This window comes from Lynx canadensis, chromosome E1 (assembly GCF_007474595.2).
Source record: "Lynx canadensis isolate LIC74 chromosome E1, mLynCan4.pri.v2, whole genome shotgun sequence".
Taxonomy (NCBI): Eukaryota; Metazoa; Chordata; class Mammalia; order Carnivora; family Felidae; genus Lynx; species Lynx canadensis.
Window position 1 is genome coordinate 44,678,129 of NC_044316.2, and position 14,925 is coordinate 44,693,053.

Below are 14,925 nucleotides of genomic sequence, written 5' to 3' on the forward strand. Positions count from 1 at the left end.
GGGAGCCTGGGGCCCCGTTGGCAGGACGCTCAGCAGAGTGAGTGGCTCATGGGGAGTGTTCAGTGAAAGACACTCATCACCACCGTCACCGCCACCGCCGTCATTAGCATCATTAGGCTTTAATTGTTGTTCCTGATCCCATTTCTTGGTTTACTTCTATTTCTAAAGTCAGCCTTTGCCAAATCATGTGACTCTGATTCTGGTCAGGGAAGAAGAAAGGATCTTTCTGTCTGGGCCTGAGGTTCATCCTTGTTTTTGTGCTCTGGGAGCAGAGGTCTGTCTCCTGAGCCCGCAGTTCCCCCGCCAGACAACTGAGAAAGCCCTGCTCTCAGTCAGTCAGGCTGCCTTGGAAACTGATTTTTCTTCAGTGTTACAGATTCCTTCCTTTCCTTTCCTTTCCTTTCCTTTCCTTTCCTTTCCTTTCCTTTCCTTTCCTTTCCTTTCTTTCCTTTCCTTCCTCCCTCCCTCCTTCGTTTTTCTTTTTTTCTCTTTTCTTTCTTTCTTTCTTTCTTTCTTTCTTTCTTTTTCTTTCTTTTCTTTTCTTTTCTTTTCTTTTCTTTTCTTTTCTTTTCTTTCCTATCTTCCTTCCTTCCTCCCTCCATCTCTCTCTCTCACTTTCTAAGTTTATTTAAGAGAGAGAGAGAGAGAGAGCACAAGCATGAGCAGGGGAGGAGCAGAGAGAGGGGAGAGAGCAAATCCCAAGCAGGCTCTGTCCGCATAGCACAGCACAGCGCAGAGCCCTATGATGCAGGGCTCAAACTCATAAAGGGTGAGATCATGATCTGAGCCAAAATCAAGAGTTGATCGATCGTGTAACCTACTGAACCATTCAGGCACTCCAAGTGTTAACAGCTTTCGGAACCTACAGGGGTCCTCAGTTTCTCAATCAGTCCCTCCTAGTCACCCTCCAAGTTCCTGGTGCCTTAAGAAGCCACATACCCCAGGAACACTTCCCAGACTCACTGGGTTCTGGTGTGAACCGCACCCCCCCCCCCCCCCCCCCGCACCACAGCACATCTCTGCCTCTTGAGCAGGTGGCCCCTGTCAAGGTTATTGTTGCTTGAAGTCTCCAAGCATTTTGAAACGTGGGAGTTGTCCCTGCTTCAGTGGGTACGTTTTTGTTGTTCTTATGATCCAACATTTTAGGATTTAATTATCATTGGGGGGCATTGTTCAAGCTCATTAGTTTTAAGAGGTTAGAAAAACAAAGGTGTAAAAATAATTTGACATGATATTCCCCTCAAATGAGTTTCTTTTTTCTCTTCTGTCTGTGAAGAGTATAGAAGCATGCACCCCAGAGGTGAGCAGAGCAGGGAACCCACCTGGCTCCTATGGGAGAGGAAGCCGAATTATCTCTACTCCTTCAACCCCCTGAGTCGATGGTTCCCGAGCCCCTGCTACCTGGTATAGTCACCTAGCACGTCTTTGAACAAGTTTATATCGTCATGTTGAGTTGTTTGCCTGGTACGTGAAAAATCAGGATGAATAAATGACGGGAAATGAAACCCATCTGAACACATTTGATAGATTACCGAATAACATTCTGAAATGCCAAGTGTAATCTTTCTCTCCATCCAGCTTTCAGTAGACATTAATGGCTAAATTCTGCCTTAAGTTACATAAACACGTTTGACCAAAAAAAAAGCCTATGCAGCATGAGCACCCTTGAAGAAATAAGAGCCAGATCCTGAGATGGCATATAATTATGTACTAGTTACCAGATTCCGAAATAGCATGTAATATGCCAAATAGATGTTTATTTCCTCTTTTTTTTTTCAAAAGGGCCCCACCCAACCACTGAAAGGAGTAGCATCAAAATAACTCAGGGTGGGTTTAACCCACCTCTCCTGTTGCCAGCAGACAGACATGCAAAGGCACTGCTAATTTGGTGCGTACCAAGCCTTCGCATATTTTAGGATGTAGCAGGAATAGTGCATACAGGAGGTTTCCAAGGGCTTCAATTTGAGCCAGTTCATTAAAGGCAAGTGAAGCGCAGGAAGGAATCTGTGGCAAATGTATGATTTAGGAGTCATATCTGGTTATTAGGTCTTATGCTATTTGTACACCCTGAAATGGGACTCACGGGTGTCCAAGCAGGTTACTGTGCTAGGAGCGAGAGCTGGGATTTCTTGGGCCACAAGTAACCGGCCAAGCTCATTGATGACCCAGGATTTCAATACTGACCTAATGCAAAGTCTACCTTGGTCAATTATCTAGATACACACAAGTCATATATGGACCAAGTTATTGAGGGGTTATTAAGGTCACGTAACAGATTCTTAAACCCCTAGTTTAAATCCTTTCTGGAACAAGACAAGGGATAGACTAAATAATACAAATAACTTATTACTGTTCCCTTCAAAGTAGTTTTGCTGGGTTGCTACATACTTCATTCAACAAGACTCAGAACATATTAAAGACAACCATAATTATTTTCTGCAGACCTTGTGGTGAGTGGTTTTGAAAATGCTCAATGGGGGTGGACTTGGCCTTGAGGAATAGTTACAAGTCAGCTGAATCTAAGTCTGATAAACAGAGTTGGTGGTCAAGTTGGGTAATGCTGACTCACATCAATGACAGGGCATTCAGTTCAACGTAGAAAAGTAAGACTCCATCACTGCCCTTAAGAGGCTGTGGTCCGGATTGAGAGGAAGTCACACAAAAGACAATTTCAATACTATTTCATAAGCAGTGTGAAAGAGTTAGGAAAGGATGTTTTGGTGTTGGGAGTGATGGAAATGTTCTAAAACTGGATGATGGTGATGGGTGCAACTTTGGTAAATGTTATGAAATTACACACTTAAAACAGATGAATTTTATGATATGTAAATTATACCTCAATAAAGTTGTTTTTTGTAGTTTTTTTAATGTTTATTTTTGAGAGACACAGCAGGAGCGGGGGAGGGGCAGAGAAACATGAGACAGAAGATCCGAAGCAGGCGCTGCCCTCTCAGTGCAGAGCCTGGTGTAGGGCTTGAACTCACAAACCATGAGATCATGACCTGAGCTGAAGTTCGGATGCTTAACTGACTGAGCCACCCGGGTGCCCCTAAAGTTGTTTGTTTTTTTTTTTTTAAAGAAGGGTGTGGTGGGAGTACAGACATTCCATTTAGTTCTAAATTCAAACTGCAGTCCTCACCACCCTTGTCAAGAGAGTAAAGAAAGGAGGAGAGGAGGTCGGAGACGTGGTCAAGGTTTAGGCTGGTCTTGCTGTGGTTCTTGGGTCTTGGGCCTGCCTTTAAGTGAGGGGAAATAAACTCAAGAGCTGCATGCATCCCAACCGCATAGTCAAATTCACATTTTAGATCCACTTCAAAAAAGCAATCTGAAAGATGCCAAGGTCGGAGGCAAGGAGACCAGTAATGAGGACAATGGAACAATCCTGGGGAGAAACGGTGGCGGTGGGAACCAGAATGGCAGCAACGGCATGGGAAGGAAGGCATGAGTTCATGAGTAATGGTGGGTAATGATGGCAGGACTTGGTAACTGGTGGGGTGTGGGTGGTGAGGAAGAGAGGGGAGCCGGGCAGGCTTAGGTCTCTGTCGTCAGGGAGGGAACGCAGAGGAGGATGGCGGGGGTGGGGGGGGACAGACTGGCATCCCTCTGCAACATCCAGCTGGGAATGCCCAGCAAGCAGGCGTGCACGTGATGTCGACACTTTGGGGGAGACGGGATTTCAAGTCGTTAGCCTAGGAGTGGTGCTTAAAAACACAGGAGGGATGAGATGGGTCACAGGGACCGTGTGAATTAGAAGAAAACCGGGCTGATGGAAACCCGGGGGAATTAACATTTGAGGGGCAGAGAGAAGACTGTGACAGGAACAGAAGGAAAATCAGAAGGGTGTGATGTCAGAAAGGCAAAGGAGTAATGTTCTGAGAAGAAAAGAGTAATAGTGTCAAATGTAGATAAAGCTTTAGAAAACAAAGCCTAAAGGGGCGCCTGGGTGGCGCAGTCGGTTAAGCGTCCGACTTCAGCCAGGTCACGATCTCGCGGTCCGTGAGTTCGAGCCCCGCGTCGGGCTCTGGGCTGATGGCTCAGAGCCTGGAGCCTGTTTCCGATTCTGTGTCTCCCTCTCTCTCTGCCCCTCCCCCCGTTCATGCTCTGTCTCTCTCTGTCCCAAAAATAAATAAAAGCATTGAAAAAAAAATTAAAAAAAAAAAAGAAAACAAAGCCTAAAAAGGCGTCTGCTGGATTTGGCTACTGACCTTAGTGAGAGAACAGTTTCAGGGGAGGGGAGGTGACAGCCAGGCCACAATGGGTTAGGAATGAATGGGGAGCCGGGGAGGGGTGGGGGGAGGTGATAGAAATGCAGCTGTCTGGGGACATCTTGGGCTGTGGCCAGAGAAGGACACAGGGTCCTCAGGCAGCTTTGTTCTTTTGTTCTGAGGACAGGAGGGACTTGAACGTGTTTGTAGGCTGAGCCAATTAGAGGAAGGAAATGTCCACGATACAGATGAGAAGTGCCTGGATGGAGAGGGGCTGGGCACAGCGGGGTGTGGACCAAGAACTCGGGCCGGGCACTGGCAGGGAGAGTGTCACTTCACCCTCGGGACTTGAGGGGCTGGATGGATGCGCAGCCTGGAATGGAAGGGGAGGAGTGCCGTGGCTTCCCACCTGATGGCCTTGCTTTGTTTCCTGTGTGTGTAAGACAGGAAGGGAAGTTCTTTGTTGAAAGTGTGGGGATGGGAGGTCCAAAAAAAAAAAAAAAAGGAGAAAAGTTTAAAATGGACGATGACAGAGGAAGCTGATGGGCAAGTAAACATGTTGATGTGAGCCGACCTTCAGTCCTTTCTCTCCCCCACTCCGCCTCTCCATCTATCAGCAAGATGTCTCTTCTGCTTCTGTTTCCTGGGTTGGGCCACATCTCACCGCCTCCACTCCTACCCTCTGGGTCCAAGCCGCCATAATTTCTCTCCTAAATTTCTACCAGGGTTTCCTTACTAAGTTTTTCTGCTGCTTCCCTAGCCCCTTTTGGTCCTTTCCCCACACAGCAGCCAGAGTGATCTGTAAAAGCTGTAAATCCGGGGCGCCTGGGTGGCTCAGTCAGCTAAGCATCTGGCTTCTGTTCAGGTCATCATCTCATGGTTTCTGAGTTTGAGGCCCGCATCAGGCTCTGCGCTCTGAGCACAGAGCCTGCTTTGGATCCTCTCTCTCTCTCCCTCTCTCTGCCCTTCCCTAGCTCATGCACTCTCTCTCTCAAAAATAAATAAATAAATACCACCACCCCCCCCACCTCTCCGTAAATCAGATCATACCACTCCCCTGCTTAAAATCATCCAATAATTCTCAGTGAGATAAGTATAAACTCCTAACACCAAGCTTTGTCCTGAGAGACTCAGGCATCATCTGGCCCTTTTTACCTCTCCTACCTTGTCATGTGCCACATTCTCCCTTGGTCAAGGTGTTTCAGCTACTCTGACCTTCTTTTGTTTCTTCCAGGGCTCCAAGTTAGTTCCTGCCTCAGGGCCTTTGCACTTGCTTTCCTGCTACTCAGGATGCTCTGGCTGACTCTTTCCCATCTTTTACCTCCATGGCCAAATGTTACCACCCAAAACTTCTGTTTATTTGCTTCCTTATATATATCAGTAATTGAAACTATCTTACATATTTATTTACTTGTGTGTAGTGTTTGTTTCAATCCCAGACTAAGAACTCTGGGAGAGAGGGGACTTCATTTAGGACATAGTAGGTACTTAAGAAGTATTGTTAAAGGACAGTGTTGAAGGCTCAATGAGATTAGAAAAATACGACCGCGGTGACTTTAAGCCACACATTTGTGTGATTTTCTTAAGCACAGACCATCAAATAATGATGGATTTTCTTACATGCCTATTCTGGAGACAATTTCAAACACGTATTTCCAAAGGAGGGTCAGGTGGCAGAGGCATCCTGGTGAAAAGTAGATGGATGCCCAGTGTGACCAGTTCAGATATTTATGTTCTTATTCATTGTACAGAAATTCCGCCAATTTTACAGTCTTGTACGTGGGTTGGCAAGTCGTGGGAGGAAATTGCTGACTTTGTTTCCAATCCCAAAGCTAAGCTGTGTTATACAGGTGAAATCAGGTTACTAAGATAGGTCTGGTTTCCTTGGTGACCCAGGAGGTTTGGTTATATTTGACATTGCTAAGAAGGAGAAAAATCTGATAACGACAGTTCTGTGTTTTCCTAAGGGAAGGAGCACTTTTCAATCCTCGGCTGAGGCTGAGGACATGCCTCCTTGATTGGCGAGGGTTGACCTCTGGCCATCCGGCTGAGCGACACTTTCTAACTGCTCCCAGAATCCCACACCCAGTCTGGCAAGCTTGTCCTATGCCAGCTCTGGGTAATTACATCATGGCTCCTCAGGCTCCCTGTCTGGTTTGTTTTTGCATGTAAACACTGTAACTAGGGTGACGAATAGTTAGCTTGTTGGAGAATGTGCTAACACCTTTTTTCTGGTGGGATGACAGGGGAAGGCCATATTATTTTATAAATGGTGCGTCGATCCAGTTAACTCTTTAATGGTTTTATTCTTGATAGCTGGTTTATCAAATGTCATTTGTTTATCAAAGGTTTGTGAGCCAAGCTCTGTGCTAAATACTTTTTCAGGATTATTTTATTTTCATGACAATATTATGAAGTAGGTACTATTATTTTTTTTTTAATTTTTTGAGTTTATTTATTTATTTGGAGAGAGGGACAGTGTGAGCAGGGGAGGGGCAGAGATAGAGGGAGAGAGAGAATCCCAAGCAGGCTCTGCACCAACGATGTAGAGCCTGACATGGGGCTCGAACTCACGAAATTGTGAGATCATGTCCTGAGCCGAAACCTGAGAGTCAGACGCTTAACCGACCGAGCTACCCAGGCACCCTGAAGTAGGTACTATTATTAGCCCCATTTAAGTTAATGTTTATTTAGTTTTGAGAGAGAGACAGAGCATGAGCAGGGGAGGGGCAGAGAGAGAGGGAGACACAGAATCCGAAGCAGGCTCGGGGCTCTGAGCCGTCAGCACAGAGCCTGCCGCGGGACTCGAACTCACGGACTGCCAGATCATGACCTGAGCCGAAGTCGGACGCCCAAAGGACTGAGCCCCCGGGGCGCCCCATTAACTCCATTTTAAAGATGAGGAAGCACAGAGAGGTTCAGTGGCTTTCCATGGTCACACATCTAGGACGTGATGGGTTTTGGATTTCACGAAACGATTACTGCTGATCAAACACTGATACTGCACCCTGAATTCTCTCATAAAGCTGTAGGCGGAGGGGGAGGATAGTTCTAGTTTTCTACACTTACCTGATATTCAGAGTCCGCTTTGTGCTGCATGTCCCGCAGATACTGAACATCACTCACGAACTTCTGCCTGTCCCTTGCTTCGTGCAACATGATCCTTAATCCCCAACCTGCATATACAAGATAAATGAATGTGCTGTGGCACAATTCTTTGTTGCTTTGCCATATTTGGATTTAGCGTAGTATAACTGCTTTTATTCCTTACAAACCCAATTTCCATTGTTTGAAAGCCACAGATGCCCCTTTCAGCCTGCAAAGACTCTTTGTATTGGTGTTGATGCCCTTACAGCCCTCCTATTCCCGGCATAAATAATGCAGCCACGTTCATCAGCTGGCTTCAGTGATCCTGTCCTGGTTATTCAGAGAGGGTTGGATCGACAGACACCTGCTTCAGGAGAAGTTTTACAACTTGACAAAAAGAAAAAAAAAAAAAAAAAAGAAAACCTAGCTAAATCAGTGATGACTGAAGTTACGAGCCCTTGGTAATTTAAATTCACTCAATCAACAATTGTTGTGTCCCTACTCCAGCTAAGGCACTAGGCTGGGCACTGGGATAGAGCAGTTGGCCAGAGGAACATGCCCTTTGCCTTTGCCTTTGTGTTGTGAGACCCTCTGGGTTCAAACCTTAAGCCTTTGAGCACTGACAAGGGAACATTGATTGTGATAAGCACTATGGAGTGGAAATGTGGGCTTTTTTTTTTTTAACGTTTATTTATTTTTGAGACAGAGAGAGACAGAGCATGAACGGGGGGAGGGTCAGAGAGAGAGGGAGACACAGAATCTGAAGCTCCAGGCTCTGAGCTGTCAGCACAGAGCCCGACACGGGGCTTGAACTCACGGACCACCAGATCATGACCTGAGCCGAAGTCGGACGCTTAACTGACTGAGCCACCCAGCCGCCCCGGAAATGTGGGCTTCTATGAGAGATGGTTATTATGGGGAGTGCATCACATGATCTACAGGGCAAGGGTTCCCTTAGGAGATGACACTGGGCTTGCTAAGGAGTGAGCCAGGCAAGACGCTGAACAGAAAGGACAGCAGGTACAGGAGCTTTGGGGGCAGCAGTGAGGTTGAGGAACAGGTGGGCCAGTGCAGCTGGAGCAGAGAGAGGGGAGGACAGCAACAGAAGGGCTGCAGGGTAGGCAGGAACCAGTTCACTTGGAGTGTGGAAGGTTATGACTGGAAGGGCCACACAACGCCACTGGAAGGATCCAACCTGGGGAGTAAATGGTTAGATCTGCATTTTAAAAGGCCCCTCCAGATCTAGTATGGAGAATGAATGGGGGGTGGGGGGTGGAGTAAAACTGGAAGTAGAAAGACCACTGGGAATATATTACAATAATCCAGACAAGATGGTGACCACACTTGGGTAGCAACAGGGGAGAGGAGGAGGAGGAGGAGGCCATAGGTGCTATTTACTGAGCCCGCTGAAGTGCCAGGCACTGTTCTAAACATTTCCACACGTGAACTCATTCCATCTTCCAGCCCATGCTTGCGGCAAGCATCACATTTCTCTTTTGCTGATCAGGAAACCAGGGCCCAGCGGGAGTAAGTCACTTGCTTAAGGTTACAGAGCTACTAAATGGTGGAGTTGGGATTTGAACCCAGAGGGTCTCACACCAGGGCCCCCGTGCTAACCACGATGGGTTGGAGGGCTACTCAGGGCTGGTGATTATATGGATGGCGCAGGAGAGGGAACGTGGAGGAAGCCACCCAGGTTACCGGCTCCAGCAGCTAGCTGGTCAGGGAGAAGGTCCCCTCAGACGATTCTGGAGGAGGGGCAGATAAACAACATGGAGATGTCAAGCAAGCCGTCAGACGCGGGGCTCTGGAGCTGGCTGGAGAAGTGAAGGTCTGGGCACCACTGGCATTTGGGGGACAACCGAAGTCGAAGACAGCAGGTGTGCTGCAAAGAGGAGAACCCGAGACAGGATTCTGAGGAACGCTCCAACTTAAGAACATGGAGAAACTGCAAAGGAGCCAGAGAAGCAGGAGGAAAACCAGGTGGGTGCAGTTTCAGAGATTCTGGGAAGAGCAGGTTATTTATAACCTTGGTGAGAGCACTTAGCCGAGAGCGCGGCGGGGCTGAAGACAGATTGCAGGGAACCGCGCCTGAGAGGTAAGGAAGGAGCGCCAGTGCTTCCAAGGGCTTTGGCTCGGATTGGCGTGGCCTAAATTTATGGCCAAAATATTTAAGTTCACAAGGTTATTAAACGGCGCCGTTCATAACGAGCCTGCTAGACCTCAGCAGTATGGTCATCTAAGGTCCCGCACCTCCTGCTGATTGGCCAGAGAAGCGCTCTCTTGGTTTTCTCTAGGGATTTTTTTTTTAATTGACATATAACATTCGTTTCTTGCATACAACATTCTGATTTGATAAGTCTAGTTAACATCCATCACCCACACAGAGTTAAAATGGTTTTCCTCTCGTGATGAGAACTTTTAGGATCTATCCTCTTAGCAACTTTCAAATATACAGTATTATTTTATTTTCAATGTTTATTATTTTTGAGACAGAGAGAGAGAGAGAGAGAGCGTGAGCGAGGAAGCAACAGAGAGAGAGGGGGACAGAGGATCCGAAGCCGGCTCTGAGCTGACAGCAGCGAGCAAGATGCGGGGCTCGAACTCATGAACCGTGAGGTCACAACCTAAGCCAAAGTCGGATGCTCAATTGTCTGAGCCACCCAGTAACCCAGTAACCCCAAATATACAGTATTATTAACTACAGTCACCATGCTGTATGTCACATCCTCAATACTTATTTATTTCATAGCTGGAAGTTTGTGCATTTGGACTCTCTTCACCCATTTTGCCCACCCTCCCCACCTCCTGCTTCTGGAAACTGCCAGTCTGTTCTCTGGATGTTCTCTCTGCCTATGAGTTTTCTTGTTTTCTTTTTTTAATCCATTTGAGGTTATACAGTATTTGTCTTTGTCTCTCTCTCTCTCTCTCTCTCTATATATATAATCTAATATATATAATTATATATCATATAATATATCTCCCATTTATCTATTCGTCCATCAGTAGATACCTAGTTGGCCTCCATAGCCTAGAAGGCCTAACATGGAGTTAGTTAGTGTTTTGGATAAATATCCAGAAGTGGAATTTCTGGATCATATGGTAATTCTTATTTTTAGTTGTTTTTTTTTGAGGAAACTCCATACTGTTTTCCATAGTGGCTGTATCATTTTACATTCCCATCAACAGTGCACAGGGACTCCCTTTTCTCCACATCCTCACCAACCTTTCTTTCTTATCTTTTTTGATACTAGCCATTCTAACAAGGGGGAGCTGATATCTCATTGTGGTTTTATATGCATTTCTCTCATCATGAGTGATGTTGAACACATTTCATGTACCTGTTGGCCACATGTATGTCTTCTTTGGGGAAAAAAAAAGTCTATTCAAATCTTCTGACCATTTAAGAATCAGGTTTGTTTTTGTTTTTGTTTTGCCATTGAGTTGTATACATTCTTTATGTATTTTGGATATTAACCGTTTATCAGATATATGATTTTCAAATATTTTCTCTCATTCAGTAGACTGCTTTTTCATTTTGATGATAGTTTCCTCTGCTGTGTAGAAGCTTTTTAGTTTGGTGGAATCACACTTGCTGGTATTTGCTTTTGTTGCCTTTTTTTTTTTTTAAGTTTATTTATTTAAGTAATCTCTACACCCAACACGGGGCTCAAACTCATGACCCGGAGAGCAAGAGTCGCATGCTCTTCTGACTGAGCCAGCCAGGTGCCCTGCTTTTGTTGTCTTTGATGCCTTTGGTAGCAAATCCGAAAAAATCTTGCCAAGACTGAGGTCAAGGAGCTTACCACCTATGGAGTATTATGGTTTCAGGTCTTAGGTTCAATTATTTAATCATTTTGAGTTAATTTGTGCATACAATGTAATATAGTCCAGTTTCATTCTTTTCCATGTGCCCATCCAGTTTTCCCTGCACCATTTATTGAAGAGACTGTTCTGTCCCAATTGCAAATTTTTGGCTCCTTTGTCATAAGTTAATTGACCACATATGCATGAGTTTTCTGAGGCTCTCTATTCTGTTCCACTGATCTACGTATCTGCTTTTATGCCAACATCATACTATTTTATTACCATAGCTTGGTAATATTGTTTGAAATCAGGAAGCACCATGTCTCCAGCTTTGTTGTTCTTTCCTACACACATTTTTATTTTTTTTTTTAATTTTTTTTTTCAACGTTTTTATTTATTTTTGGGACAGAGAGAGACAGAGCATGAACGGGGGAGGGGCAGAGACAGAGGGAGACACAGAATCGGAAACAGGCTCCAGGCTCCGAGCCATCAGCCCAGAGCCTGATGCGGGGCTCGAACACACGGACCGCGAGATCGTGACCTGGCTGAAGTCGGACGCTTAACCGACTGCGCCACCCAGGCGCCCCTCCTACACACATTTTTAAATAATTACCATGTGACAGGTGCTGCTGTAGGTTCTGGGGAAAACAGTAGGATAAGATAGACAACATCCCTACCCTCAGGTGTCTCTGCATTCTGAACCTTTCCTTCCCCTCTCCATTTTTTTTCAGTTGTGTAGATATTGGCAAAATCAGGTTGCCCCTGACTCGTGGTGACTCCATGTCTGGACTGGTCATTGTGAAATCTCACCAGGTTTATCACCTAGCTCTGAGCAATATCATCTAGCAACTTGTGCTGCTTCCTGCAGAGTTAGTGTCTCTCTAGTACAGAAAGTTGGTCTTTGAGGGTCCGAACCTGAAACTATAATCCAACGGATAGTTCCACAGACTACACACAAAACCTAGTTTGCCTCTGACCAGTTTAGTAGTCATTTATGGAACTGCACTTTAAAAGATCACTTTCAACTTTTCCTATGAATTTGTACCTGCACAGAATGAAGTTATGTTCCCACTCTTTTCAGAAAACAATGGTGTTAAAACAGGCAGAAAGATGAACCCTTGCTGCTACTGTTGGAAAGAGAAGCCTGTCTGAATATTAATCAGGCAGACAACATAAGGATTCATAATGAAAATATGTTAATGGTCACTAAAGGGGCACATCCCAGAGTCCACTTGGATGATACATTTTGGTTACAAAGTTCACATAGAAAAACTAGCTAATAGAGTCTGGCTTTAATGTGGTGTTATTTTAAAGAGGCTCCTGAGTCAAGAGGCAAAACCTTGTCTAACTAGGTAGGAAATAACACTATTTGAACTACTTGTTAGGTTACCTCTGACTTCACAAACACCTACCAAATAAAGGACTTTGAAATTACCTACAAAAGTCTCTTTACCCTCCCATAAACTCTCTATTACTGTACTTTACCATAAAATGTATATTTAGAAGCATCATCGTGCCACAAGTGCTTTCTTATTTAAATACCCCAGTACTCTCTGAGAGTAAACGAATACCATAGGCACTAGGCAAACTGATTATTAGGAGATCGCCACAGTTTAAGTAAACAGGTAAACACTTTCCACCTTTCTGAAGTATCACTTGAATTTCATACTGTACTGCAGGTTCGAAAACTGCCCAGGATGAACAAGAAACAGAAATAACTGTATGGAAGTAAGTTCACGTGAGATCATGCTTAATTTGCAGATCTCAGTTTAGTGGGCCTCTCAACCAAATGAAGCCCCCAAATTTTTCCTCAGCAAATACAGACAGGGAGAGAGAGAGAGAGAGAGAGAGAGAGAGAGAGAATGTGTGTGTGTGTGTGTGTGTGTGTGTGTGTGATAATAAAATGTGGGCAAGGCACATGTTTCTAAAATAGCACCCTGTATTCTCTCCCATTTCTCACCTTTGAACTGCTTCTCAATTTAAAATCCACTCATGGTCATGCACACTTCTGTTTTAAGTCTCTGGTGACAATAGATTGGGCCAAACTTGTGCTTTAAAAATCAACATAAGAAGCCATATTAAATTGGGAGAGGGAGAAGGAGAGAAGGGTGTAGGAGGGATGTGGGGAAGGGAGATGAGCCCTGCTTTGCTGAAAGGAAGAGCGAGTGCTTCTTCTTGGCCTCAAAATTCTACATATCTGTGAAATTTCAATGAGGAATATTCTAAGAACTTTGTGACATATGTATTCCTCTCTAGTGTAAGATTGTGATGAATTCAAACCAAGTTTCCCTGACTAAGGAGAACAGACTCTGATTGCAGAATATATTTCAGTTCTCTAAAATATCATACATACTGTCCTGCTCAGTGACCACACTTGTCAAAAGAATTGAAGGGAGCTCTTTTTAATGACATCAACTATTTCACTCTTTTCTTATTAAAAGTTTCTAATATGGTCTTTTAGAAGTATTAAAGTGAATATTTTCTTGGTTCAGCAATAAAGAAAAATGTAAATTTAAGCCCCTCTTTAGGCTGAAGCTTCCTTTGAACCAAAATCTAAATGGCTATATGAATACCTGACAATCAGGTTTCTAAAGTCCCCCTTTTCCACAAGTGGGTGCTTGGAAGAAAGACTTCAGAACTTAGTTCTCCTTTTAATTAATTTGTAATGACAAAGATTACAGGATTCCTTTAAGTCTCGGCTTTAAAAAAAATCTTAAGAGTTTTAAAATCTTATAAAAATGACTTGAATATAAGCAACAAAGATGAGTGATCTGGGGCCAATTTTCCTAACACCCCGCTACTGAGAGACTGCTGTGGCCCAAGGGAAAGTGGAGGAAATGAGATGGATGGGGGGTGGAGGGTGCGCAGATAATCGGACTCTCCCAGCCAATTTGGTTTAAGAGATCAAGGGCTGGGTTGGGGGTGTGTGTAAGGGGCTCATAAGAAAAGCTCTTTGGCGGTGACTCTTCATTTTATTGTGACACTGTGGCAGAGATGGGCGCCGTACCCTGGGCTTGCAGACCAGAGGAGCCTGCGGGGAAGTTTTGTAGCTGCGGGGCGGCTGCCAGAGTGCGAATATACGTGACCACAGAGCCCACCCCCACCCACCCACCCCGCCCCCGCACCTGTCCCTTTGAGGCAGGAAAGCACGGGGGACAGGGAGCGGCCAGGCCTCCAGGCCTCGGCCCGATTTCCCTCCAGAATGGCAGGAGTCGAAAGGCTAGGTTGTCCCCCTTCTCCTCCCCACGCCTCGGAGGAGGACCGGGGGGCGCAGGGGGCGCGCGCGGCCGGGGCGGGCAGGCCGTTACCTGGCGGGTCAGTCCTTCCCCACCTGCGAGGGCTGAAGGGGCCGAGGGGCGGGGCAGGCGGGCCGGTCTAGGGCGGAGGAGCCGCCCATCAATCACGCGGGGGCCGTCTCGGTGCTCCTCTTCCCCCTCCTGTCTCGTCTCCCCTCCCTCTACCCTGCCCCTCTTCCTCCTCCTCCTCCCCCGGGGCAGCTTTCCGCGGCGGCGGCCGGGCTTTCTAGAGGCGGAGGCGGCGGGGGCGGCTGCCTAGCGTCCTCCCGTTCCCTTGGCAACGCGACCTCCTCGCCCTGCGCGCGCGAACGTGGGGGGGAGGGGGCGGGGCGGGGGCCGCGGCCCCGCGGTCCAGAGCCCGGACGCGCGCCCGCGGTTGCCTTGGGAACGGGATGCGGTCGGGAAGGCCTAGCGGTGATGGCGGCGGGCGGAGAAGACACGCTGAAGGAGGAGGCCGATTGGCTTTGTCTTGATGCCCAAGCCCAGGCCCAGATACTGAGGCCATCACTTCTGCCCTGTGTCGGTGCTGG

The 14,925-nt window shown here is 46.3% G+C and overlaps 1 protein-coding gene across 1 annotated transcript in view; it reads right to left on the bottom strand.

The window, feature by feature from the left end:
- MARCHF10 (membrane associated ring-CH-type finger 10) overlaps positions 1 to 14,543 on the bottom strand; it is an 85,078-nt gene extending 70,535 nt beyond the window's left edge. Inside the window, exons 1-2 of the mRNA XM_030296811.1 lie at positions 14,408 to 14,543; positions 7,275 to 7,381 (exon numbers count right to left, since the gene is read on the bottom strand). Of these exons, the coding sequence (XP_030152671.1) occupies positions 7,275 to 7,364 (90 nt within the window). The 5' untranslated portion in view covers positions 7,365 to 7,381; positions 14,408 to 14,543. The remainder of the gene's footprint in view (positions 1 to 7,274; positions 7,382 to 14,407) is intronic.
- Between the last annotated feature and the right edge of the window lie 382 nt (positions 14,544 to 14,925).